This window comes from Triticum aestivum, chromosome 1B (assembly GCF_018294505.1).
Source record: "Triticum aestivum cultivar Chinese Spring chromosome 1B, IWGSC CS RefSeq v2.1, whole genome shotgun sequence".
Lineage (NCBI taxonomy): Eukaryota > Viridiplantae > Streptophyta > Magnoliopsida > Poales > Poaceae > Triticum > Triticum aestivum.
Genome location: NC_057795.1, coordinates 629,202,319 through 629,228,734, shown reverse-complemented (window position 1 = coordinate 629,228,734; position 26,416 = coordinate 629,202,319). Strand labels below are relative to the sequence as shown.

The 26,416-nt window shown below is 46.3% G+C and overlaps 1 protein-coding gene across 1 annotated transcript; it reads left to right on the top strand.

Annotated features, from left to right (window-relative positions):
- The first annotated feature begins 1,858 nt into the window (after positions 1 to 1,858).
- Positions 1,859 to 3,318, top strand: LOC123097476 (11S globulin seed storage protein 2-like). The gene has a single exon (XM_044519235.1). The coding sequence runs from the start codon at positions 2,224 to 2,226 to the stop codon at positions 3,235 to 3,237; it is 1,014 nt and encodes a 337-aa protein (XP_044375170.1). The 5' UTR covers positions 1,859 to 2,223; the 3' UTR covers positions 3,238 to 3,318.
- Positions 3,319 to 26,416: the final 23,098 nt, after the last annotated feature.

The window sequence follows — 26,416 nt, the reverse complement described above, 5'->3', positions numbered from 1 at the left end:
TCCTGTTCACAAAATCTACTTTCAACCAAAAAAGACGGAAAGCTTCTTTCGCATAACATCGAATGCTCTGCACAAAATGGGAAAAAACTTTTATATATTCTTCATTAACACCATTTACCTTTAGATATTCATTAGGGCACCAATAGGCGCCGGTGCGCCGGCCGAATCGTTCGGCCGGTCAGCCCCTAGCCGCACGATGCGCTCGTTTACACCACACGATTTCTCCCCTCGCCCCCTCGTGCGCTCGTCTTCTTCCTCTCGACAGCTCCCCCAGGTCTCCTGCTTCCTCCCCTCGCCGACCAGCCACGACTCCGCGCTTGCCCCTACGCCGCCCACGCTCGCCGGCGCCCGCGGCGCCGCGCTCGTCCTCGTCGGCCGCCTGCGCCGCCGCGCTCCCGTCGCCGTCGAGTGGTTGCAGCTTTTTTGCCGGGCGTTTCCAGCATCTTTGATGGGAAGTTCCTGCACTGCCGGTGGTGACCACCGCAACTCCGGGGAGTAGCGTCGCTGGCGCTCCGTCAGACTGGTTCCAGCACCGATCTCGCTCCCCAAAAATCAAGAGGTCGCCCCCCTCCTCTTGCAGCTCCACTGCACCGCGGTTCCAGCTCGCCGGACAACGGTTGCAACATCCCAGCCGCAGGGGGTCGCCTGCAGCTCCGCTGGGCTGCGGTTCCAGCTCTTGTGGCCATGGTTTGCAGCTCCCCTTGCCTGGTGCGGCACGCCATGCCGGCGGCCATGTCGTCTCGCTGTCACCGATGCAGCAAAAATGGTCGCCCGTAGACCACGGTTGCAGCTCCCGTGCATCGCCATTGTAGCTCTAGAGTACTGCTGTAGCTTTTTCCTGTGGTTGCCGGTCGCAGCTCGCCTTCGCGCCCCCACCCATCACGGATGTAGCAAATTTTATCACTGGTTCCAGCAAATCTAGATGCCCGTTCCAGCAAAAATAACTGCCACCGTCGTTGCTCACACCGGGTGTAGCAAAAAAGACATCCTGTTCCAGCATCTGGTGTGGTCGGTTGTAGCAAACAAAGTTGCTGGTTGTAGCTCCAACCCTGGCCGGCTCCAGCATCTGGTGTGGTCCGTTGTAGCTTTTTGGTGGATGGTTGTAGCTTTTTTGGTGGATGGTTCTAGCTTTTTTGGTAGACGGTTGTAGCTTTTCTGTCCCCCGGTTTCAGCTTCCCGGCGTGCTTCCTCCTCTGTCCCCGTCCTCCCGTGTTGTCCTCGCCGGAGAAGCCGCGGCCCTTGCCGGAGGCAAGACGAGGAGAGAGGCAGAGAGGTCCGCGGAGATAGAGTCGGGGGAGAGAAATTGCAGCTCACGCGTAGCCGGATGTAGCTTTTCCGTCCACCGGTTTTAGCTCCCCGGCGTGCTTCCTCCTCTATCCCCGCCGTGCCGTGTTGTCCTCGCCAGAGAAGCCGCGACGCTCGCCGGAGGCAGGACAAGGAGAGAGGCAGAGAAGTCCGCGGAGATGGAGAAGAGAAGTCCAGAGACGAAGCATGCGCGGATGAGATGTGTGTGGAGGAGAGTATAGGGGAAAGACGAATGCGTGCAGGCCCTTGTGTTGCGTGGCGTCCGCGTGGGCGAGCGACCGGCCGAATCGTTCGGCCGGCGCGCCGTTCTGAAACGTTTCCCTATTCATTATTAGTAGAGTAGACCGAAGAAGAATGGCCTCACTACGGGCTTAGGTTCGCTGTGAGGCTGGGCGTGATCACCACATGTTCATGTTTTTTATGCAAATTTTGATTCTTGTGAACAGTATGTACGGCAAATGTAGCGAATTTCTCTAGAATTACTTCGGATTTTCCTTGGGCCACAAGAATACAACATGGGATTCACGTATGTACCGAATCATGCGCACCGGTCAGCAAACCATGCATACGTGTCATCAAATACTCTATATCCTTTTATCTCTGCACAAAAAAGAAATCCTTATCCTAATCAGGATCCGGTCTACTAGTAGTAGCTATTCAACAGGATTAATTTGTTAGCTCCAACAAACAAACTGGAGTAGTAGGAGTATTACTTTTCCTAATCATCATTATCCAACGAGCGGGCGGCTATAAATATTCGCCCTTCCGCATCCTCCTCCTCCATCTCATTCTCATTCTCATTCATCAACCAACGTCCTCTCCAACTCCAATCTCATCATCCTGCTCCAACTTTCTAGCCCTAGCTACCTACGTACGCACGCACGCAAGTTCCACCGGCACGATCCATCCACGACCACGATGGTGCAGCGCACGTCCCCCGCCGAGGTCATGTCCATGGACCTGTCCCCGAAGAAGCCCGCCAAGGCCTACGGCGGCGACGGCGGCGCCTACTACGACTGGTCCCCCGCCGACCTGCCCATGCTCGGCGCGGCCTCCATCGGCGCCGCCAAGCTGCACCTCGCCGCCGGCGGCCTCTCCCTCCCCAGCTACTCCGACTCGGCCAAGGTCGCCTACGTCCTCCAGGGCGCCGGCGCATGCGGGGTCGTCCTCCCGGAGGCCGCCAGGGAGAAGGTGATCCCCGTCAAGGAGGGCGACGCGCTGGCGCTCCCCTTCGGCGCCGTCACCTGGTGGCACAACCACAACGCCGCGGCGGGCGAGCTCGTGGTGCTCTTCCTCGGCGACACCTCCAAGGGCCACTGCCCGGGCCGCTTCACCAACTTCCAGCTCACCGGCGCCCCCGGCATCTTCACGGGCTTCTCCACCGAGTTCGTCGCGCGCGCGTGGGACCTCGAACAGGACTCCGCCGCGAAGCTCGTCTCCACCCAGCCCGGCTCCGGCATCGTCAAGCTCGCCGCGGGCCACAGGATGCCGGCGCTGCGCGCCGAGGACCGCGACGGCATGGTGCTCAACTGCCTGGAGGCGCCGCTGGACGTGGACATCAAGGGCGGCGGCCGCGTGGTGGTGCTCAACACGGCCAACCTGCCGCTGGTGAAGGAGGTCGGGCTCGGCGCCGACCTCGTGAGGATCGACGCCCACTCCATGTGCTCGCCGGGCTTCTCGTGCGACTCGGCGTACCAGGTGACCTACATCGTGCGCGGGAGCGGGCGCGTCCAGGTGGTGGGCATCGACGGCACCCGCGTGCTGGAGACCCGCGCCGAGGGTGGCTGCCTCTTCATCGTGCCCAGGTTCTTCGTCGTCTCCAAGATCGCCGACGACACCGGCATGGAGTGGTTCTCCATCATCACCACTCCCAAGTACGTATATGCATGCCACACTCTTTCTTCGGTATACTCTGTATTTGCTACGCCCTAGAGCTCTGGAAGCCTGACACGTCAGGCTGCTGCTCGCGCGGCTGCTGATGGCCGGTGTGTGAAGTGTTCGGGAACGTAGTAATTTTAAAAAATTTCCTACGCACACGCAAGATCATGGTGATGCATAGCAACGAGAGGGGAGAGTGTTGTCTATCTACCCTCGTAGACCGAAGCGGAAGCGCTGACGCAACATAGAGTAGGTAGTCGTACGTCTTCCCGGTCCAACCGATCCAAGCACCGTTACTCCGGCACCTCCGAGTTCTTGACACACGTACAACTCGATGACGCATCCCGGGCTTCGATCCAGCAAAGCTTCGGGGAGGAGTTCCGTCAGCACGACGGCGTGGTGACGATCTTGATGTTCAACCGTCGCAGGGCTTCGCCTAAGCACCGCTACAATATGAACGAGGTGTAATATCGTGGAGGGGGGCACCGCACACGGCTAAGGAACGATCACGAAGATCAACTTGTGTGTCCATGGGGTGCCCCCTGCCCCCGTATATAAAGGAGTGGAGGAGGGGAGGGCTGGCCCTCTCTATGGCACGCCCTAGGGAGTCCTACTCCCACCGGGAGTAGGATTCCCCTTTTCCTAGTCCAACTAGGAGTCCTTCCATGTAGTAGGAGTAGGAGACAAGGAAGGGGAAAAGAGAAGGGAAGGAAGGAGGGGGCGCAGCCCCTCCCCCTAGTCCAATTCGGACTAGGCCTTGGGGGGGGGGGGGGGGGCGGCCTGCCCTAGGCAGCCCCTCTCTCTTTCCCGTATGGCCCAATAAGGCCCAATACTTCTCCCCCGTATTGCCGTAACTCCCCGGTACTCCAAAAAATACCCGAACCACTCGGAACCTTTCCGAACTCCGAATATAGTCGTCCAATATATCGATCTTTACGTATCGACCATTTCGAGACTCCTCGTCATGTCCCCGATCTCATCCGGGACTCCGAACTCCTTCGGTACATCAAAACTCATAAACTCATAATATAATTGTCATCGAAACCTTAAGCGTGCGGACCTACGGTTCGAGAACAATGTAGACATGACCGAGACACATCTCCTGTCAATAACCAATAGCGGAACCTGGATGCTCATATTGGTTCCTACATATTCTACGAAGATCTTTATCGGTCAGACCGCATAACAACATACGTTGTTCCCTTTGTCATCGGTATGTTACTTGCCCGAGATTCGATCGTCGGTATCCAATACCTAGTTCAATCTCGTTACCGGCAAGTCTCTTTACTCGTTCCGTAATACATCATCTCGCAACTAACTCATTAGCTACATTGCTTGCAAGGCTTATAGTGATGTGCATTACCGATAGGGCCCAGAGATACCTCTCCGACATTCGGAGTGACAAATCCTAATCTCGAAATACGCCAACCCAACAAGTACCTTTAGAGACACCTGTAGAGCACCTTTATAATCACCCAGTTACGTTGTGACGTTTGGTAGCACACAAAGTGTTTCTCCGGTAAACGGGGCTTGCATAATCTCATAGTCATAGGAACATGTATAAGTCATGAAGAAAGCAATAGCAACATACTAAACGATCGGGTGCTAAGCTAATGGAATGGGTCATGTCATTCAGATCATTCAACTAATGATGTGATCCCGTTAATCAAATAACAACTCTTTTGTCTATGGTTAGGAAACATAACCATCTTTGATTAACAAGCTAGTCAAGTAGAGGCATACTAGTGACACTCTGTTTGTCTATATATTCACACATGTATTATGTTTCCGGTTAATACAATTCTAGCATGAATAATAAACATTTATCATGATATAAGGAAATAAATAATAACTTTATTATTGCCTCTAGGGCATATTTCCTTCATGAAGTGGGGCACCTCCTGTCGCCGTTTACGGGGCCGATCTTGACCATCCGGGCGTCCTCGTCGTCGGGCAGGTGTCCGGCTTGATCTTCGCGATCTATCTGGAGGCCGTGGTGAGGCGTTGCAAGGGGCAACGTGAGGAAGCTGGCTGGAGGGATGGGTGGTTTGCCCAGCCGTCATCGGCACCCTAGGGAGGGCCGGCCCTCTCTATGGCGCGCCCTAGGGAGTCCTACTCCCACCGGGAGTAGGATTCCCCTTTTCCTAGTCCAACTAGGAGTCCTTCCATGTAGTAGGAGTAGGAGACAAGGAAGGGGAAAAGAGAAGGGAAGGAAGGAGGGGGCGCAGCCCCTCCCCCTAGTCCAATTCGGACTAGGCCTTGGGGGGGCGCGCGGCCTGCCCTAGGCAGCCCCTCTCTCTTTCCCGTATGGCCCAATAAGGCCCAATACTTCTCCCCCGTATTCCCGTAACTCCCCGGTGTTGGGGAACGTAGTAATTTCAAAAAATTTCCTACGCACACGCAAGATCATGGTGATGGCATAGCAATGAGAGGGGAGAGTGTTGTCCACGTACCCTCGTAGACCATAAGCAGAAGCGTTATGACAACGCGGTTGATGTAGTCGTACGTCTTCACGATCCGACCGATCCAAGTACCGAACGTACGGCACCTCCGAGTTCAGCACACGTTCAGCTCGATGACGATCCCCGGGCTCCGATCCAGCAAAGCTTCGGGGATGAGTTCCGTCAGCACGACGGCATGGTGACGATGATGATGCTCTACCGGCGCAGGGCTTCGCCTAAACTCCGCGATGATATGACCGAGGTGGAATATGGTGGAGGGGGGCACCGCACACGGCTAAGGAACGATCCGTAGATCAACTTGTGTTGTTGTGGGGTGCCCCCCGCCCCCGTATATAAAGGAGGGAGGGGGAGGCCGGCCGGCCCTTGTGGGCGCGCCAAGAGGAGGAGTCCTCCTCCTAGTAGGAGTAGGACTCCTCCTTTCCTACTCCTACTAGGAGGGGAAAGGAAGGGGGAGAGGGGGGAAGGAAAGAGGGGGGCGCCGCCCCCCTCCTAGTCCAATTCGGACCAGAGGGAGAGGGGGTGCGCGGCCCTCCCTGGCCGCCCCTCTCTCTTCCCACCAAGGCCCATGTGGCCCATTAACTCTCCCGGGGGGGGGGGTCCGGTAACCCTCCGGCACTCCGGTTTTCTCTGAAATCACCCGGAACACTTCCGGTGTCCGAATATAGTCGTCCAATATATCAATCATTATGTCTCGACCATTTCGAGACTCCTCGTCATGTCCGTGATCACATCCGGGACTCCGAACAAACTTCGATACATCAAAACTTATAAACTCATAATAAAACTGTCATCATAACGTTAAGCGTGCGGACCCTACGGGTTCGAGAACTATGTAGACATGACCTAGAACTATTCTCGGTCAATAACCAATAGCGGAACCTGGATGCCCATATTGGTTCCTACATATTCTACAAAGATCTTTATCGGTCAAACCGCATAACAACATACGTTGTTCCCTTTGTCATCGGTATGTTACTTGCCCGAGATTTGGTCGTCGGTATCCAATACCTAGTTCAATCTCGTTACCGGCAAGTCTCTTTACTCGTTTCGTAATGCATCATCCGGTAACCAACTCATTTGGTCACATTGCTTGCAAGGCTTATAATGATGTGCATTACCGAGAGGGCCCAGAGATACCTCTCCGACAATCGGAGTGACAAAACCTAATCTCGAAATACGCCAACTCAACATGTACCTTCGGAGACACCTGTAGTACTCCTTTATAATCACCCAGTTACGTTGTGACGTTTGGTAGTACCCAAAGTGTTCCTCCGGTAAACGGGAGTTGCATAATTCTCATAGTTACAGGAACATGTATAAGTCATGAAGAAAGCAATAGCAACATACTAAACAATCAAGTGCTAAGCTAACGGAATGGGTCAAGTCAATCACATCATTCTCCTAATGATGTGATCACGTTAATCAAATGACAACTCTTTTGTCCATGGTTAGGAAACATAACCATCTTTGATAAATGAGCTAGTCAAGTAGAGGCATACTAGTGACACTATGTTTGTCTATGTATTCACACATGTATTATGTTTCCGGTTAATACAATTCTAGCACGAATAATAAATATTTATCATGAAATAAGGAAATAAATAATAACTTTATTATTGCCTCTAGGGCATATTTCCTTCACCCAGTACTCCGAAAATACCCGAACCACTCGGAACCTTTCCGAACTCCGAATATAGTCGTCCAATATATCGATCTTTACTAATATCTTTCAATACAATTTTCTCTAGGAACATATCAAAATAATCATATGAAAGCAACAATGCGAGCTATTGATCTACAACATAATTTGCAAAATACTACCTGGACTAAGTTCATGAAAAATTAAAGTTCAATTAATCATATTACTTAAGAACTCCCACTTAGATAGACATCTCTCTAGTCATCTAAGTGATCACGTGATTCAAATCAACTAAACCATGTCCGATCATCACGTGAGATGGAGTAGTTTCAATGGTGAACATCATTATGTTGATCATATCTACTATATGATTCACGCTCGACCTTTCGGTCAACGTGTTTCGAGGCCATATCTGTATATGCTAGACTCGTCAAGTTTAACCCGAGTATTCCGCGTGTGCAACTGTTTTGCACCCGTTGTATTTGAACGTAGAGCCTATCACACCCGATCATCACGTGGTCTCTCAGCACGAAGAACTTTCGCAACGGTGCATACTCAGGGAGAACACTTCTTGATAATTAGTGAGAGATCATCTTAAAATGCTACCGTCAATCAAAGCAAGATAAGATGCATAAAGGATAAACATCATATGCAATCAATATAAGTGATATGATATGGCCATCATCATCTTGTGCTTGTGATCTCCATCTTCGAAGCACCATCATGATCACCATCGTCACCGGCGCGACACCTTGATCTCCATCGTATCATCGTTGTCGTTACGCCATCTATTGCCTCTACGACTATCGCTACCGCTTAGTGATAAAGTAAAGCAATTACAGGGCGTTTGCATTTCATACAATAAAGTGACAACCATATGGCTCCTGCCAGTTGCCGATAACTTCGGTCACAAAACATGATCATCTCATACAATATAATATAGCATCACGTCTTGACCATATCACATCACAACATGCCCTGCAAAAACAAGTTAGACGTCCTCTACTTTGTTGTTGCAAATTTTACGTGGCTGCTACGGGCTTTAGCAAGAACCGTTCTTACCTACGCATAAAAACCACAACGATAGTTCATCAAGTTGGTGCTGTTTTAACCTTCGCAAGGACCGGGCATAGCCACACTCGATTCAGCTAAAGTGAGAGAGACAGACACCCGCCAGCCACCTTTAAGCACGAGTGCTCGTAACGGTGAAACCAGTCTTGCGTAAGCGTACGCGTAATGTCGGTCCGGGACGCTTCATCTCACAATACTGCCGAACCAAAGTATGACATGCCGGTAAGCAGTATGACTTGTATCACCCACAACTCACTTGTGTTCTACTCGTGCATATAACATCAACGCATAAAACCTAGGCTCGGATGCCACTGTTGGGGAACGTAGTAATTTCAAAAAAATTCCTACGCACACGCAAGATCATGGTGATGGCATAGCAACGAGAGGGGAGAGTGTTGTCCACGTACCCTCGTAGACCATAAGCGGAAGCGTTATGACAACGCTGTTGATGTAGTCGTACGTCTTCACGATCCGACCGATCCAAGTACCGAACGTACGACACCTCCGAGTTCAGCACACGTTCAGCTCGATGACGATCCCCGGGCTCCGATCTAGCAAAGCTTCGGGGATGAGTTCCGTCAGCACGATGGCGTGGTGACGATGATGATGCTCTACCGGCGCAGGTCTTCGCCTAAACTCCGCGACGATATGACCGAGGTGGAATATGGTGGAGGGGGGCACCGCACATGGCTAAGGAACGATCCGTAGATCAACTTGTGTTGTTGTGGGGTGCCCCCCCGCCCCCGTATATAAAGGAGGGAGGGGGGAGGCCGGCCGGCCCTTGTGGGCGCGCCAAGAGGAGGAGTCCTCCTCCTAGTAGGAGTAGGACTCCTCCTTTCCTACTCCTACTAGGAGGGGAAAGGAAGGGGGAGAGGGGGGAAGGAAAGAGGGGGGCGCCGCCCCCTCTCCTAGTCCAATTCAGACCAGAGGGAGAGGGGGCGCGCGGCCCTCCCTGGCCGCCCCTCTCTCTTCCCACCAAGGCCCATGTGGCCCATTAACTCTCCGGGGGGGGGGGGGGGTTCCGGTAACCCTCCGGCACTCCGGTTTTCTCGGAAATCACCCGGAACACTTCCGGTGTCCGAATATAGTCGTCCAATATATCAATCTTTATGTCTCGACCATTTCGAGACTCCTCGTCATGTCCGTGATCACATCCGGGACTCCGAACAAACTTCGATACATCAAAACTTATAAACTCATAATAAAACTGTCATCGTAACGTTAAGCATGCGGACCCTACGGGTTCGAGAACTATGTAGACATGACCTAGAACTATTCTCGGTCAATAACCAATAGCGGAACCTGGATGCCCATATTGGTTCCTACATATTCTATGAAGATCTTTATCGGTCAAACCGCATAACAACATACGTTGTTCCCTTTGTCATCGGTATGTTACTTGCCCGAGATTTGATCGTCGGTATCCAATACTTAGTTCAATCTCGTTACCGGCAAGTCTCTTTACTCGTTCCGTAATGCATCATCCGGTAACCAACTCATTTTGTCACATTGCTTGCAAGGCTTATAATGATGTGCATTACCGAGAGGGCCCAGAGATACCTCTCCGACAATCGGAGTGACAAAACCTAATCTCGAAATACGCCAACTCAACATGTACCTTCGGAGACACCTGTAGTACTCCTTTATAATCACCCAGTTACGTTGTGACGTTTGGTAGTACCCAAAGTGTTCCTCCGGTAAACGGGAGTTGCATAATTCTCATAGTTACAGGAACATGTATAAGTCATGAAGAAAGCAATAGCAACATACTAAACAATCAAGTGCTAAGCTAACGGAATGGGTCAAGTCAATCACATCATTCTCCTAATGATGTGATCCCGTTAATCAAATGACAACTCTTTTGTCCATGGTTAGGAAACATAACCATCTTTGATAAATGAGCTAGTCAAGTAGAGGCATACTAGTGACACTATGTTTGTCTATGTATTCACACATGTATTATGTTTCCGGTTAATACAATTCTAGCATGAATAATAAACATTTATCATGAAATAAGGAAATAAATAATAACTTTATTATTGCCTCTAGGGCATATTTCCTTCAGTCTCCCACTTGCACTAGAGTCAATAATCTAGTTCACATCGCCATGTGATTTAACACCAATATTCACATCTGTATGTGATTAATACCCATAGTTCACATCGTCATGTGATCAACACCCAAAAGGTTTACTAGAGTCAATAATCTAGTTCACATCGCTATGTGATTAACACCCAAAGAGTACTAAGGTATGATCATATTTTGCTTGTGAGAGAAGTTTAGTCAACGGATCTGTCATATTCAGAGCCGTATGTATTTTGCAAATATTCTATGTCTACAATGCTCTGCATGGAGCTACTCTAGATAATTGCTCCCACTTTCAATATGTATCCATATTGAGACTTAGAGTCATCTGGATCGGTGTAAAAGCTTGTATCGTTTGTAGCTTTTACGACGAGCTCTTTTATCACTTCCATTATCGAGAAATATTTTCTTATTCCACTAAGGATAATTTTGACCAATGTCCAGTGATCTACTCTTAGATCACTATTGTACTCCCTTGCCAAACCAGGGCAGAGTATACAATAGTTCTGGTCCATAGCATGGCATATTTTTATAGAACCTATGACTGATGCATAGGGAATGACTTTCATTCTCTTTCTATTTTCTGCTATGGTCGGGATTTGAGTCTTACTCAATTTCATACCTTGCAACACAGGCAAGAACTCCTTCTTTGACTGTTCCATTTTGAACTATTTCAAAAATTTATATCAAGGTATGTACTTATTGAAAAACTTATCAAGCATCTTGATCTATCTATATAGATCTTGATGCTCAATGTGTAAGTAGCTTCACCGAGGTCTTTCTTTGAAAAACTTCTTTCAAACACTCCTTTATGCTTTCCAGAAAATTCTACATCATTTCCAATTAATGATATGTCATTCACATATACTTATCAGAAATGCTGTAGTGCTCCCACTCACTTTCTTGTAAATACAGGTCTTTCCAAAAGTCCGTATAAAACCATATGCTTTGATCAACTCATCAAAGCGTATATTCCAACTCCGAGATGCTTGCACCAGTCCATTGATGGATCGCTGGAGCTTGCACACTTTGTTAGCATCTTTAGGATTGACAAAAAACTTTCTGGTTGCATCATATACAACTCTTCTTTAATAAATCCATTAAGGAATGCAGTTTTGACATCCATTTGCCAGATTTCATAAAATGTGGCAATTGCTAACATGATTCAGACAGACTTAAGCTTTGATACGAGTGAGAAAATCTCATCGTATTCAATACTTTGAACTTGTTGAAAACCTTTTGCAACAAGTCGAGCTTAGTAGATAGTAACACTACTATCAACGTCCGTCTTCCTCTTGAAGATCCATTTATTTCCTATGGTTTGCCGATCATCGGGCAAATCCATCAAAGTCCATACTTTGTTCTCATACATGGATCATATCTCAGATTTCAGGGCCTCAAACCATTTTGCGGAATCTGGGCTCATCATCGCTTCCTCATAGTTCGTAGGTTCGTCATGGTCAAGTAACATGACCTCCAGAATGGGATTACCGTACCACTCTGGTGCGGATCTCACTCTGGTTGACCTACGAGGTTCGGTAGTAACTTGATCGGAAGTTACATGATCATCATCATTAACTTCCTCACTAATTGGTGTAGGAATCACTGGAACCGATTTCTGTGATGAACTACTTTCCAATAAGGGAGAAGGTACAATTACCTCATCAAGTTCTATTTTCCTCCCACTCACTTCTTTTGAGAGAAACTCCTTCTCTAGAAAGGATCCATCTTAGTAATGAACATCTTGCTTTAGGATCTGTGATAGAAGGTGTACCCAATAGTTTCTTTTGGGTATTCTATGAAGATGCACTTCTCCGATTTGGGTTTGAGCTCATCATGCTGAAACTTTTTCACATAAGCATCGCAACCCCAAACTTTAAGAAACGACAGCTTAGGTTTACTGCTAAACCATAGTTCATACGGTGTCGTCTCAACGGATTTAGATGGTGCCCTATTAAACGTGAATGCAGCTGTCTCTAATGCATAACCCCAAAAACGATAGTGGTAAACCGATAAGAGACATCATAGATCGCACCATATCTAGTAAAGTACGATTACGACGTTCGGACACACCATTACATTGTGGTGTTCCAGATGGCGTGAGTTGCGAAACTATTTCACATTGTTTCAAATGAAGACCAAACTCATAACTCAAATATTCGTCTCCACGATCAGATCGTAGAAACTTTATTTTTCTTGTTACGATGATTTTTCCACTTCACTCTGAAATTCTTTGAACTTTTCAACTATTTCAGACTTATGTTTCATCAAGCAGATATACCCATATCTGCTCAAATCATCTGTGAAGGTTAGAAAACAACGATACTTGCCACGAGCCTTAACACTCATTGGATCGCATACACCGGTATGTATTATTTCCAATAAGTCAGTAGCTCGTTCCATTGTTCCGGAGAACGGAGTTTTAGTCATCTTGCCCAAAAGGCACGGCTCGCAAGCATCAAATGATTCATAACCAAGTGATTCCGAAAATCCATCTTTATGGAGTTTCTTCATGCGCTTTACACCGATATGACCCAAACGGCAGTGCCACATATAAGTTGCACTATCATTATTAACTTTGCATCTTTTGGCATCAATATTATGAATATGTGTATCACTACGATCGAGATCCAACAAACTATTTTCATTGGGTGTATGACCATCGAAGGTTTTATTCATGTAAACAGAACAACAATTATTCTTTGACTTTAAATGAATAACCGTATCGCAATAAACATGATCAAATCATATTCATGTTCAACGCAAACGCCAAATAACATTTATTTAGGTTCAACACTAATCCCGAAAGGAGTGTGCGATGATGATCATATCAATCTTGGAACTACTTCCAACACACATCGTCACTTCACCCTCAACTAGTTTCTGTTTATTCTGTAACTCCTGCTTCGAGTTACTAATCTTAGTAACCGAACAAGTATCAAATACTCAGGGGCTACTATAAACACTAGTAAGGCACACATCAATAACCTGTATATCAAATATACCCTTGTTCAGTTTGCCATCCTTCTTATCCACCAAATATTCAGGGTATTTCCGTTTCCAGTGACCATTTCCTTTGCAGTGTAAGCACTCAGTTTCAGGCTTTGGTTCAGCTTTGGGCTTCTTCGTGGGAGTGACAACTTGCTTGCCATTCTGCTTGAAGTTCCCTTTCTTTCCCTTTGCCCTTTTCTTGAAACTAGTGATCTTGTCAACCATCAACACTTGATGCTCTTTCTTGATTTCTACCTTCGTCGATTTCAACATCACGAAGAGCTCGGGAATCGTTTTCGTCATCCCTTGCATACTGTAGTTCATCACAAAGTTCTACTAACTTGGTGATGGTGACTAGAGAACTCTATCAATCACTATCTTATCTGGAAGATTAACTCCCACTTGATTCAAGCGATTGTAGTACCCAGACAATCTGAGCACATGCTCACTAGTTAAGCGATTCTCCTCCATCTTTTAGCCATAGAACTTGTTGGAGACTTCATATCTCTCAACTCGGGTATTTGCTTGAAATATTAGCTTCAACTCCTGGAACATCTCATATGGTCCATGACGTTCAAAACGTCTTTGAAGTCCCGATTCTAAGCCGTTAAGCATGGTGCACTAAACTATCAAGTAGTCATCATATTGAGCTAGCCAAACGTTCATAACGTCTGTACCTGCTCCTGCAATAGGTCCGTCACCTAGCGGTGCATTAAGGAAATAATTCTTCTGTGCAGCAATGAGGATAAACCTCAGATCACGGATCCAATCCGCATCATTGCTACTAATATCTTTCAATACAATTTTCTCTAGGAACATATCAAAACAATCATATGAAAGCAACAAAGCGAGCTATTGATCTACAACATAATTTGCAAAATACTACCTGGACTAAGTTCATGAAAAATTAAAGTTCAATTAATCATATTACTTAAGAACTCCCACTTAGATAGACATCTCTCTAGTCATCTAAGTGATCACGTGATTCAAATCAACTAAACCATGTCCGATCATCACGTGAGATGGAGTAGTTTCAATGGTGAACATCATTATGTTGATCATATCTACTATATGATTCACGCTCGACCTTTCGGTCAACGTGTTCCAAGGCCATATCTGTATATGCTAGACTCGTCAAGTTTAACCCGAGTATTCCGCGTGTGCAACTGTTTTGCACCCGTTGTATTTGAACGTAGAGCCTATCACACCCGATCATCATGTGGTCTCTCAGCACGAAGAACTTTCACAACGGTGCATACTCAGGGAGAACACTTCTTGATAATTAGTGAGAGATCATCTTAAAATGCTACCGTCAATCAAAGCAAGATAAGATGCATAAAGGATAAACATCATATGCAATCAATATAAGTGATATGATATGGCCATCATCATCTTGTGCTTGTGATCTCCATCTTCGAAGCACCATCATGATCACCATCGTCACCGGCGCGACACCTTGATCTCCATCGTATCATCGTTGTCGTTACGCCATCTATTGCTTCTACGACTATCGCTACCGCTTAGTGATAAAGTAAAGCAATTACAGGGCGTTTGCATTTCATACAATAAAGTGACAACCATATGGCTCCTGCCAGTTGCCGATAACTTCGGTCACAAAACATGATCATCTCATACAATATAATATAGCATCACGTCTTGACCATATCACATCACAACATGCCCTGCAAAAACAAGTTAGACGTCCTCTACTTTGTTGTTGCAAATTTTACGTGGCTGCTACGGGCTTTAGCAAGAACCGTTCTTACCTACGCATAAAAACCACAACGATAGTTCATCAAGTTGGTGCTGTTTTAACCTTCGCAAGGACCGGGCGTAGCCACACTCGATTCAGCTAAAGTGAGAGAGACAGACACCCGCCAGCCACCTTTAAGCACGAGTGCTCGTAACGGTGAAACCAGTCTTGCGTAAGCGTACGCGTAATGTCGGTCCGGGCCGCTTCATCTCACAATACCGCCGAACCAAAGTATGACATGCCGGTAAGCAGTATGACATGTATCACCCACAACTCACTTGTGTTCTACTCGTGCATATAACATCAACGCATAAAACCTAGGCTCGGATGCCACTGTTGGGGAACGTAGTAATTTCAAAACAATTCCTACGCACACGCAAGATCATGGTGATGGCATAGCAATGAGAGGGGAGAGTGTTGTCCACGTACCCTCGTAGACCATAAGCGGAAGCGTTATGACAACGCGGTTGATGTAGTCGTACGTCTTCACGATCCGACCGATCCAAGTACCGAACGTACGGCACCTCCGAGTTCAGCACACGTTCAGCTCGATGACGATCCCCGGGCTTCGATCCAGCAAAGCTTTGGGGATGAGTTCTGTCAGCACGACGGCGTGGTGATGATGATGATGCTCTACCGGCGCAGGGCTTCGCCTAAACTCCGCGATGATATGACCGAGGTGGAATATGGTGGAGGGGGGCACCGCACACGGCTAAGGAACGATCCATAGATCAACTTGTGTTGGTGTGGGGTGCCCCCCCGCCCCCGTATATAAAGGAGGGAGGGGGGAGGCCGGCCGGCCCTTGTGGGCGCGCCAAGAGGAGGAGTCCTCCTCCTAGTAGGAGTAGGACTCCTCCTTTCCTACTCCTACTAGGAGGGGAAAGGAAGGGGAAGAGGGGGGAAGGAAAGAGGGGGGCGCCGCCCCCCTCCTAGTCCAATTCGGACCAGAGGGAGAGGGGGCGCGCGGCCCTCCCTGGCCGCCCCTCTCTCTTCCCACCAAGGCCCATGTGGCCCATTAACTCTCCGGGGGGGGGGGGGGTTCCGGTAACCCTCCGGCACTCCGGTTTTCTCGGAAATCACCCGGATCACTTCCGGTGTCCGAATATAGTCGTCCAATATATCAATCTTTATGTCTCGACCATTTCGAGACTCCTCGTCATGTCCGTGATCACATCAGGGACTCCGAACAAACTTCGATACATCAAAACTTATAAACTCATAATAAAACTGTCATCGTAACATTAAGCGTGCGGACCCTACGGGTTCGAGAACTATGTAGACATGACCTAGAACTATTCTCGGTCAATAACCAATAGCGGAACCTGGATGCCCATATTGGTTCCTACATATTCTACGAAGATCTTTATCGGTCAAACCGCATAACAACATACGTTGTTCCCTTTGTCATCGGTATGTTACTTGCCCGAGATTTGATCGTCGGTATCCAATACCTAGTTCAATCTTGTTACCGGCAAGTCTCTTTACTCGTTTCGTAATGCATCATCCGGTAACCAACTCATTTGGTCACATTGCTTGCAAGGCTTATAATGATGTGCATTACCGAGAGGGCCCAGAGATACCTCTCCGACAATCGGAGTGACAAAACCTAATCTCGAAATACGCCAACTCAACATGTACCTTCGGAGACACCTGTAGTACTCCTTTATAATCACCCAGTTACGTTGTGATGTTTGGTAGTACCCAAAGTGTTCCTCCGGTAAACGGGAGTTGCATAATTCTCATAGTTACAGGAACATGTATAAGTCATGAAGAAAGCAATAGCAACATACTAAACAATCAAGTGCTAAGCTAACGGAATGGGTCAAGTCAATCACATCATTCTCCTAATGATGTGATCCTGTTAATCAAATGACAACTCTTTTGTCCATGGTTAGGAAACATAACCATCTTTGATAAATGAGCTAGTCAAGTAGAGGCATACTAGTGACACTATGTTTGTCTATGTATTCACACATGTATTATGTTTCCGGTTAATACAATTCTAGCATGAATAATAAATATTTATCATGAAATAAGAAAATAAATAATAACTTTATTATTGCCTCTAGGGCATATTTCCTTCACCCGGTACTCCAAAAATACCCGAACCACTCGGAACCTTTCCGAACTCCGAATATAGTCGTCCAATATATCGATCTTTACGTCTCGATCATTTCGAGACTCCTCGTCATGTCCCCGATCTCATTCGGGACTTCGAACTCCTTCGGTACATCAAAACTCATAAACTCATAATATAACTGTCATCGAAACCTTAAGCGTGCGGACCCTACGGTTCGAGAACAATGTAGGCATGACCGAGACACGTCTCCGGTTAATAACCAATAGCGGAACCTGGATGCTCATATTGGTTCCTACATATTCTACGAAGATCTTTATTGGTCAGACCGCATAACAACATACGTTGTTCCCTTTGTCATCGGTATGTTATTTGCCCAAGATTCGATCGTCGGTATCCAATACCTAGTTCAATCTCGTTACCGGCAAGTCTCTTTACTTATTCCGTAATACATCATCTCGCAACTAACTCATTAGCTACATTGCTTGCAAGGCTTATAGTGATGTGCATTACCGAGAGGGCCCAGAGATACCTCGCCGACATTCGGAGTGACAAATCCTAATCTTGAAATACGCCAACCCAACAAGTACCTTTGGAGACACCTGTAGAGCACCTTTATAATCACCCAGTTACTTGTGACATTTGGTAGCACACAAAGTGTTCCTCCGGTAAACGGGAGTTGCATAATCTCATAGTCATAGGAACATGTATAAGTCACGAAGAAAGCAATAGCAACATACTAAACGATCGGGTGCTAAGCTAATGGAATGGGTCATGTCAATCAGATCATTCAACTAATGATGTGATCCCGTTAATCAAATAACAACTCTTTTGTCTATGGTTAGGAAACATAACCATCTTTGATTAACAAGCTAGTCAAGTAGAGGCATACTAGTGACACTCTGTTTGTCTATATATTCACACATGTATTATGTTTCCGGTTAATACAATTCTAGCATGAATAATAAACATTTATCATGATACAAGGAAATAAATAATAACTTTATTATTGCCTCTAGGGCATATTTCCTTCAGTCTCCCACTTGCACTAGAGTCAATAATCTAGATCACATCACCATGTGATTAACATTGATAGTTCACATCATCATGTGATTAACACCCATAGTTCACATCGCCATGTGAACAACACCCAAAGGGTTTACTAGATTCAGTAATCTAGTTCACATCGCTATGTGATTAACGCCCAAAGAGTACTAAGGTGGGATCATGTTTTGCTTGTGAGAGAATCTTAGTGAACGGGTCTTTCACATTCAGATCCGTTATGTATTTTGCAATTTTCTATGTCTACAATGCTCTGCAGGGAGATACTCTAGCTAATTGCTCCCACTTTCAATATGTATCTAGATCGAGACTTAGAGTCATCCAAATCGGTGTCAAAACTTGCATCGACGTAACCCTTTACGACGAACCTTTTGTCACTTCCATAATCGAGAAACATATCCTTATTCCACTAAGGATAATTTTGACCGCTGTCCAGTGATCTACTCCTAGATCACTATTGTACTCCCTTGCCAAAATCAGTGTAGGGTATACAATAGATCTGGTACACAGCATGGCATACTTTATATAACCTATGGCCAAGGCATAGGGAATGACTTTCATTCTCTTTCTATCTTCTGCCGTGGTCGGGTTTTGAGTCTTACTCAATTTCACACCTTGTAACACAGGCAAGAACTCTTTCTTTGACTGTTCCATTTTGAACTACTTCGAAATCTTGTCAAGGTATGTACTCATTGAAAAAACTTATCAAGCGTCTTGATCTGTCTCTATAGATCTTGATGCTCAATATGTAAGCAGCTTCACCGAGGTCTTTCTTTGAAAAACTCCTTTCAAACACTCCTTTATGCTTTGCAGAATAATTCTACATTATTTCCGATCTACAATATGTCATTCACATATACTTATCAGAAATGCTGTAGTGCTCCCACTCACTTTCTAGTAAATACAGGCTTCACCGCAAGTCTGTATAAAACTATATGCTTTGATCAACTTATCAAAGCGTATATTCCAACTCCGAGATGCTTGCACCAGTCCATAGATGGATCGCTGGAGCTTGCGTATTTTGTCAGCACCTTTAGGATTGACAAAACCTTCTGGTTGCATCATATACAACTCTTCTTTAAATCCATTAAGGAATGTACTTTTGTTTATCCATTTGCCAGATTTCATAAAAATGCGGCAATTGCTAACATGATTTGGACAGACTTAAGCATCGCCACGAGTGAGAAAATTTCATCGTAGTCAACACCTTGAACTTTGTCAAGAACCTTTTTCGACAAGTCTAGCTTTGTAGATAGTAACACTACTATCAACGTCCGTCTTCCTCTTGAAGATCCATTTATTTCCTATGGTTTGCCGATCATCGGGCAAATCCATCAAAGTCCATACTTTGTTCTCATACATGGATCATATCTCAGATTTCAGGGCCTCAAACCATTTTGCGGAATCTGGGCTCATCATCGCTTCCTCATAGTTCGTAGGTTCGTCATGGTCAAGTAACATGACCTCCAGAATGGGATTACCGTACCACTCTGGTGCGGATCTCACTCTGGTTGACCTACGAGGTTCGGTAGTAACTTGATCGGAAGTTACATGATCATCATCATTAGCTTCCTCACTAATTGGTGTAGTAGTCACAGGAACAGATTTTTGTGATGAACTACTTTCCAATAAGGGAGAAGGTACAATTACCTTATCAAGTTCTACTTTCCTCCCACTCACTTCTTTTGAGAGAAGCTCCTTCTCTGGAAAGGATCCATTCTCAGCAACGAATGTCTTGTCTTCGGATCTGTGATAGAAGGTGTACCCAACAGTCTCCTTTGGGTATCTTATGAGGACACATTTCTTCGATTTGGGTTTGAGCTTATCTGGATGAAACTTTTTCACATAAGCATCACAACCCCAAACTTTAAGAAACGACAACTTTGGTTTCTTGCTAAACCACAGTTCATATAGTGTCGTCTCAACGGATTTAGATGGTGCCCTATTTAACGTGAATGCAGCTGTCTCTAATGCATGATCCCAAAATGATATTGGTAAATCGGTAAGAAACATCATAGATTGTACTATATCCAATAAAGTATGGTTATGACGTTGGGACACACCATTATGATGTGGTGTTCCAGGTGGCATGAATTTGTGAAACTATTCCACATTGTTTTAATTGAAGACCAAACTCGTAACTCAAATATTTGTCTCCGCGATCAGATCGTAGAAACTTTATTTTCTTGTCACGATGATTTTCCACTTCACTCTGAAATTCTTTGAACTTTTCAAATGTTTCAGACTTATGTTTCATCAAGTAGATATACCCATATCTGCTCAAATCATCTGTGAAGGTCAGAAAATAACGATACCCGCCGCGAGCCTTAACACTCATCGGATCACATACATCAGTATGTATTATTTCCAATAAGTCAGTTGCTCGCTCCATTGTTCCGGAGAACGGAGTCTTAGTCATCTTGCCCATGAGGCATGGTTCGCAAGCATCAAGTGATTCATAATCAAGTGATTCCAAAATCCCATCAGCATGGAGTTTCTTCATGCGCTTTACACCAATATGACCTAAACGGTAGTGCCACAAATAAGTTGCACTATCATTATTAACTTTGCATCTTTTGGTTTCAATATTATGAATATGTGTATCACTACAATCGAGATCCAATGAACCATTTTCATTGGGTGTGTAACCATATAAGGTTTTATTCATGTAAACAGAACAACAGTTTATTCTCTTACTTAAATGAATAACCGTATTGCAATAAACACGATCAAATCATATTCATGCTCAACGCAAACACCAAATAACATTTATTTAGGTTCAACACTAATCCCGAAAGTATAGGGAGTGTGCGATGATGATCATATCAATCTTGAAACTACTTTCAACACACATCGTCACTTCACCCTTAACTAGTTTTTGTTTATTCAGCAACTCCCGTTTCGAGTTACTACTCTTAGCAACTGAACCAGTACCAAGTACCGCGGGGTTGCTATAAACACTAGTAAAGTACACATCAATAACATGTATATCAAATATACCTTTGTTCACTTTGCCATCCTTCTTATCCGCCAAATACTTGGGGTAGCTCTGCTTCTAGTGACCAGTCCCTTTGCAGTAGAAGCACTTAGTCTCAGGCTTAGGTCTAGACTTGGGCTTCTTCACTTGAGCAGCAACTTGCTTGCCGTTCTTCTTGAAGTTCCCTTCTATCCCTTTGCCCTTTTCTTGAAACTAGTGGTCTTGTTAACCATCAACACTTGATGTTCTTTCTTGATTTCTACCTTCATCGATTTCATCATCATGAAAAACTCGGGAATCATTTTCATCATCCCTTGCATACTATAGTTCATCACGAAGTTCTACTAACTTGGTGATGGTGACTAGAGAATTCTGTCAATCACTATCTTATCTGGAAGATTAAGTCCCACTTGATTCAAGCGATTGTAGTACCCAGACAATCTGAGCACATGCTCACTAGTTGAGCAATTATCCTCCATCTTTTAGCTATAGAAATTGTTGGAGACTTCATATCTCTCAACTCGGGTATTTGCTTGAAATATTAACTTCAACTCCTGGAACATCTCATATGGTCCATGACGTTCAAAACGTCTTTGAAGTCCCGATTCTAAGCCGTTAAGCATGGTGCACTTAAACTATCAAGTAGTCATCATATTGAGCTAGCCAAACGTTCATAACGTCTGCATCTGCTCCTGCAATAGGTCTGTCACCTAGCGGTGCATCCAGGACATAATTCTTCTGTGCAGCAATGAGGATAAACCTCAGATCACGGATCCAATCCGCATCATTGCTACTAACATCTTTCAACACAATTTTCTCTAGGAACATATCAAAATAAACATATGAAAGCAACAACGCAAGCTATTGATCTACAACATAATTTGCAAAATACTACCAGGACCAAGTTCATGATAAATTAAAGTTCAATTAATCATATAACTTAAGAACTCCCACTTAGAAAGACATCCCTCTAATCCTCTAAGTGATCACGTGATCCAAATCAACTAAACCATAACCGATCATCACGTGAAATGGAGTAGCTTTCAATGGTGAACATCATTATGTTGATCATATCTACTATATGATTCACGCTCGACCTTTCGGTCTCCGTGTTCCGAGGCCATATCTGCATATGCTAGGCTCGTCAAGTTTAACCTGAGTATTCCGCGTGTGCAAAACTGGCTTGCACCCGTTGTAGATGGACGTAGAGCTTATCACACCCGATCATCACGTGGTGTCTGGGCACGAAGAACTTTGGCAACGGTGCATACTCAGGGAGAACACTTCTTGATAATTAGTGAGAGATCATCTTAAAATGCTACCGTCAATCAAAGCAAGATAAGATGCATAAAAGATAAACATCACATGCAATCAAAATGTGTGACATGATATGGTCATCATCATTTTGTGCCTTTGATCTCCATCTCCAAAGCATCGTCATGATTTCCATCGTCACCGGCATGACACCATGATCTCCATCATCTTGATCTATATCAATGTGTCGTCACATGGTCGTCTCGCCAACTATTGCTCTTGCAACTATTGCTATCGCATAGCGATAAAGTAAAGCAATTATTTGGCGCTTGCATCTTATGCAATAAAGAGACAACCATAAGGCTTCAGCCAGTTGCCGATAACTTCAACAAAACATGATCATCTCATACAACAACTTATATCTCATCACGTCTTGACCATATCACATCACAACATGCCCTGCAAAAACAAGTTAGACGTCCTCTACTTTGTTGTTGCAAGTTTTACGTGGCTGCTATGGGCTGAGAAAGAACCGTTCTTACCTACGCATCAAAACCACAACGATAGTTCGTCAAGTTGGTGCTGTTTTAACCTTCGCAAGGACCGGGCGTAGCCACACTCAATTCAACTAAAGTTGGAGAAGCAGACACCCGCTAGTCACCTGTGTGCGAAGCACGGCGGAAAAACCAGTCTCGCGTAAGCGTACGCGTAATGTCGATCCGGGCCGCTTCATCCAACAATACCGCTGAACTAAAGTATGACATGCTGGTAAGCAGTATGACTTGTATCGCCCACAACTCACTTGTGTTCTACTCGTGCAAATAACATCAACGCATAAAACCTGGGCTCGGATGCCACTGTTGGGGAACGTAGTAATTTCAAAAAATTTCCTACGCACACGCAAGATCATGGTGATGCATAGCAACGAGAGGGGAGAGTGTTGTCTACGTACCCTCGTAGACCGAAGCGGAAGCGTTGACGCAACATAGAGGAAGTAGTCGTACGTCTTCCCGGTCCAACCGATCGAAGCACCGTTACTCCGGCACCTCCGATCCAGCAAAGCTTCGGGGAGGAGTTCCGTCAGCACGACGGCGTGGTGACGATCTTGATGTTCAACCGTCGCAGGGCTTCGCCTAAGCACCTCTACAATATGAACGAGGTGTAATATCGTGGAGGGGGGCACCGCACAGGGCTAAGGAACGATCACGAAGATCAACTTGTGTGCCCATGGGGTGCCCCCTGCCCCCCTATATAAAGGAGTGGAGGAGGGGAGGGCCGGCCCTCTCAATGGCACGCCCTAGGGAGTCCTACTCCCACCGGGAGTAGGATTCCCCTTTTCCTAGTCCAACTAGGAGTCCTTCCATGTAGTAGGAGTAGGAGACAAGGAAGGGGAAAAGAGAAGGGAAGGAAGGAGGGGGCGCAGCCCCTCCCCCTAGTCCAATTCGGACTAGGCCTTGGGGGGGGGGGGGGGGGGCGGCCTGCCCTAGGCAGCCCCTCTCTCTTTCCCGTATGGCCCAATAAGGCCCAATACTTCTCCCCCGTATTGCCGTAACTCCCCGGTACTCCGAAAAATACCCGAACCACTCGGAACCTTTCCGAACTCCGAATATAGTCGTCCAATATATCGATCTTTACGTATCGACCATTTCGAGACTCCTCGTCATGTCCCCGATCTCATCCGGGACTCCGAACTCCTTCGGTACATCAAAACTCATAAACTCATAATTTAACTGTCATCGAAACCTTAAGCGTGCGGACCCTACGGTTCGAGAACAATGTAGACATGACCGAGACACATCTCCTGTCAATAACCAATAGCGGAACCTGGATGCTCATATTGGTTCCTACATATTCTACGAAGATCTTTATCGGTCAGACCGCATAACAACATACGTTGTTCCCTTTGTCATCGGTATGTTACTTGCCCGAGATTCGATCGTCGGTATCCAATACCTAGTTCAATCTCGTTACCGGCAAGTCTCTTTACTCGTTCCGTAATACATCATCTCGCAACTAACTCATTAGCTACATTGCTTGCAAGGCTTATAGTGATGTGCATTACCGAGAGGGCCCAGAGATACCTCTCCGACATTCGGAGTGACAAATCCTAATCTCGAAATACGCCAACCCAACAAGTACCTTTGGAGACACATGTAGAGCACCTTTATAATCACCCAGTTACATTGTGACGTTTGGTAGCACACAAAGTGTTTCTCCGGTAAACGGGACTTGCATAATCTCATAGTCATAGGAACATGTATAAGTCATGAAGAAAGCAATAGCAACATACTAAACGATTGGGTGCTAAGCTAATGGAATGGGTCATGTCAATCAGATCATTCAACTAATGATGTGATCCCGTTAATCAAATAACAACTCTTTTGTCTATGGTTAGGAAACATAACCATCTTTGATTAACAAGCTAGTCAAGTAGAGGCATACTAGTGACACTCTGTCTGTCTATATATTCACACGTGTATTATGTTTCCGGCTAATACAATTCTAGCATGAATAATAAACATTTATCATGATATAAGGAAATAAATAATAACTTTATTATTGCCTCTAGGGCATATTTCCTTAATGAAGTGGGGCACCTCCTGTCGCCGTTTACGGGGCCGATCTTGACCATCCGGGCGTCCTCGTCGTCGGGCAGGTGTCCGGCTTGCTCTTCGCGATCTGTGTGGAGGCCGTGGTGAGGCGTTGCAAGGGGCAACGTGAGGAAGCTGGCTAGAGGGATGGGTGGTTTGCCCACCCGTCATCGGCACGGGGGTGTGCCGGTCGAGGTCTCGCACCGCTCCGACCCTTCCTCTTTCTCCTCGCCTGGTTGCCTTCGGCCCCATCTGTCGAGGCTTGTCGGCATTGGCGGCTCTGACGTTGTTAGGGGTCTGCTGGTGGTGGAGATTCGCTCCTCTGGGCGGCCATTGGGGGTGTTGGGTGGCAGGGCGGCGGCTCTGCGGTGGGAGCTACGATGTTCATGGGCGGAGCTCGCAGCTCGGGTGCGGACTGGCGGCCCCGGTCGCGTGGGCGGCGGGGTGGCTCTGGCATGGCGATCCGTGGCAGTGGTGCGGCAGGCCTCTTGGCATGGACGCACCCTGATGGGAGGTGGAGTGGTATGCCGGGGTGAAATCCTTGTCTGACCGTGGTCAGACCGACGGTGGTGGCGTCCGCGGGCGTCATCCCCTTCTTGTAGGCTCCGTCGCTGTCTCTCCTGATCCTCCGTGTTGCTCCCGATGAAAATCTTGATCCTTTGGATCGGGTGGTGGCGGCGCAATAGTGTCGTGTCCTTCCTGGAGGCACTACCTTGGGGCGCACGGTTCGTCGATGGTCAGCTACATTCTTCACGATGGCTTGTTCTCTGTGGAGGGCTCCGTCATCTTTGTAGTGATGCTTGTTGTACATTTGTTGTTTGCTTCGAGTTGGCTTAGCTGATCTTCGGCACCTCTGTATCTTGCTTTGGGTGCGTGCGTTTGGGGTGTTGTGTTGTATGGTTTGGATGTATGAGGTTCGGTGCTTTATATATAAAACGGGGCGAAAGCCCTTTTCGATAAAGGTGAAAGAAAATAGACTTGCACGTCGAGTACTGCTAGCCACTAGAGACAACGGCTGCTAATGACTGATCCAAGCGCAAATAATTCATGAATTAACACTAACGGCACATTCACTGTAGCAGCATTACTTGCTGCACAGTAAGAAATTTCTTTTTTGAACACACACCGTACATAATTTTGAATTATTTGCAAACATTTTCGAATACATTTTTTTGAGAAAAATGAACATTAATGGAAAGTTCCAACATTTTTCAATAACAGAATGAAAATTCGAAAACTAGATCATTTTCCAATAAAACATTTTCTTGGAG

Excerpts from the sequence above, each read along its gene's own strand:
- LOC123097476 (XM_044519235.1), top strand. The coding sequence starts at position 2,224 with ATGGTGCAGCGCACGTCCCCCGCCGAGGTCATGTCCATGGACCTGTCC.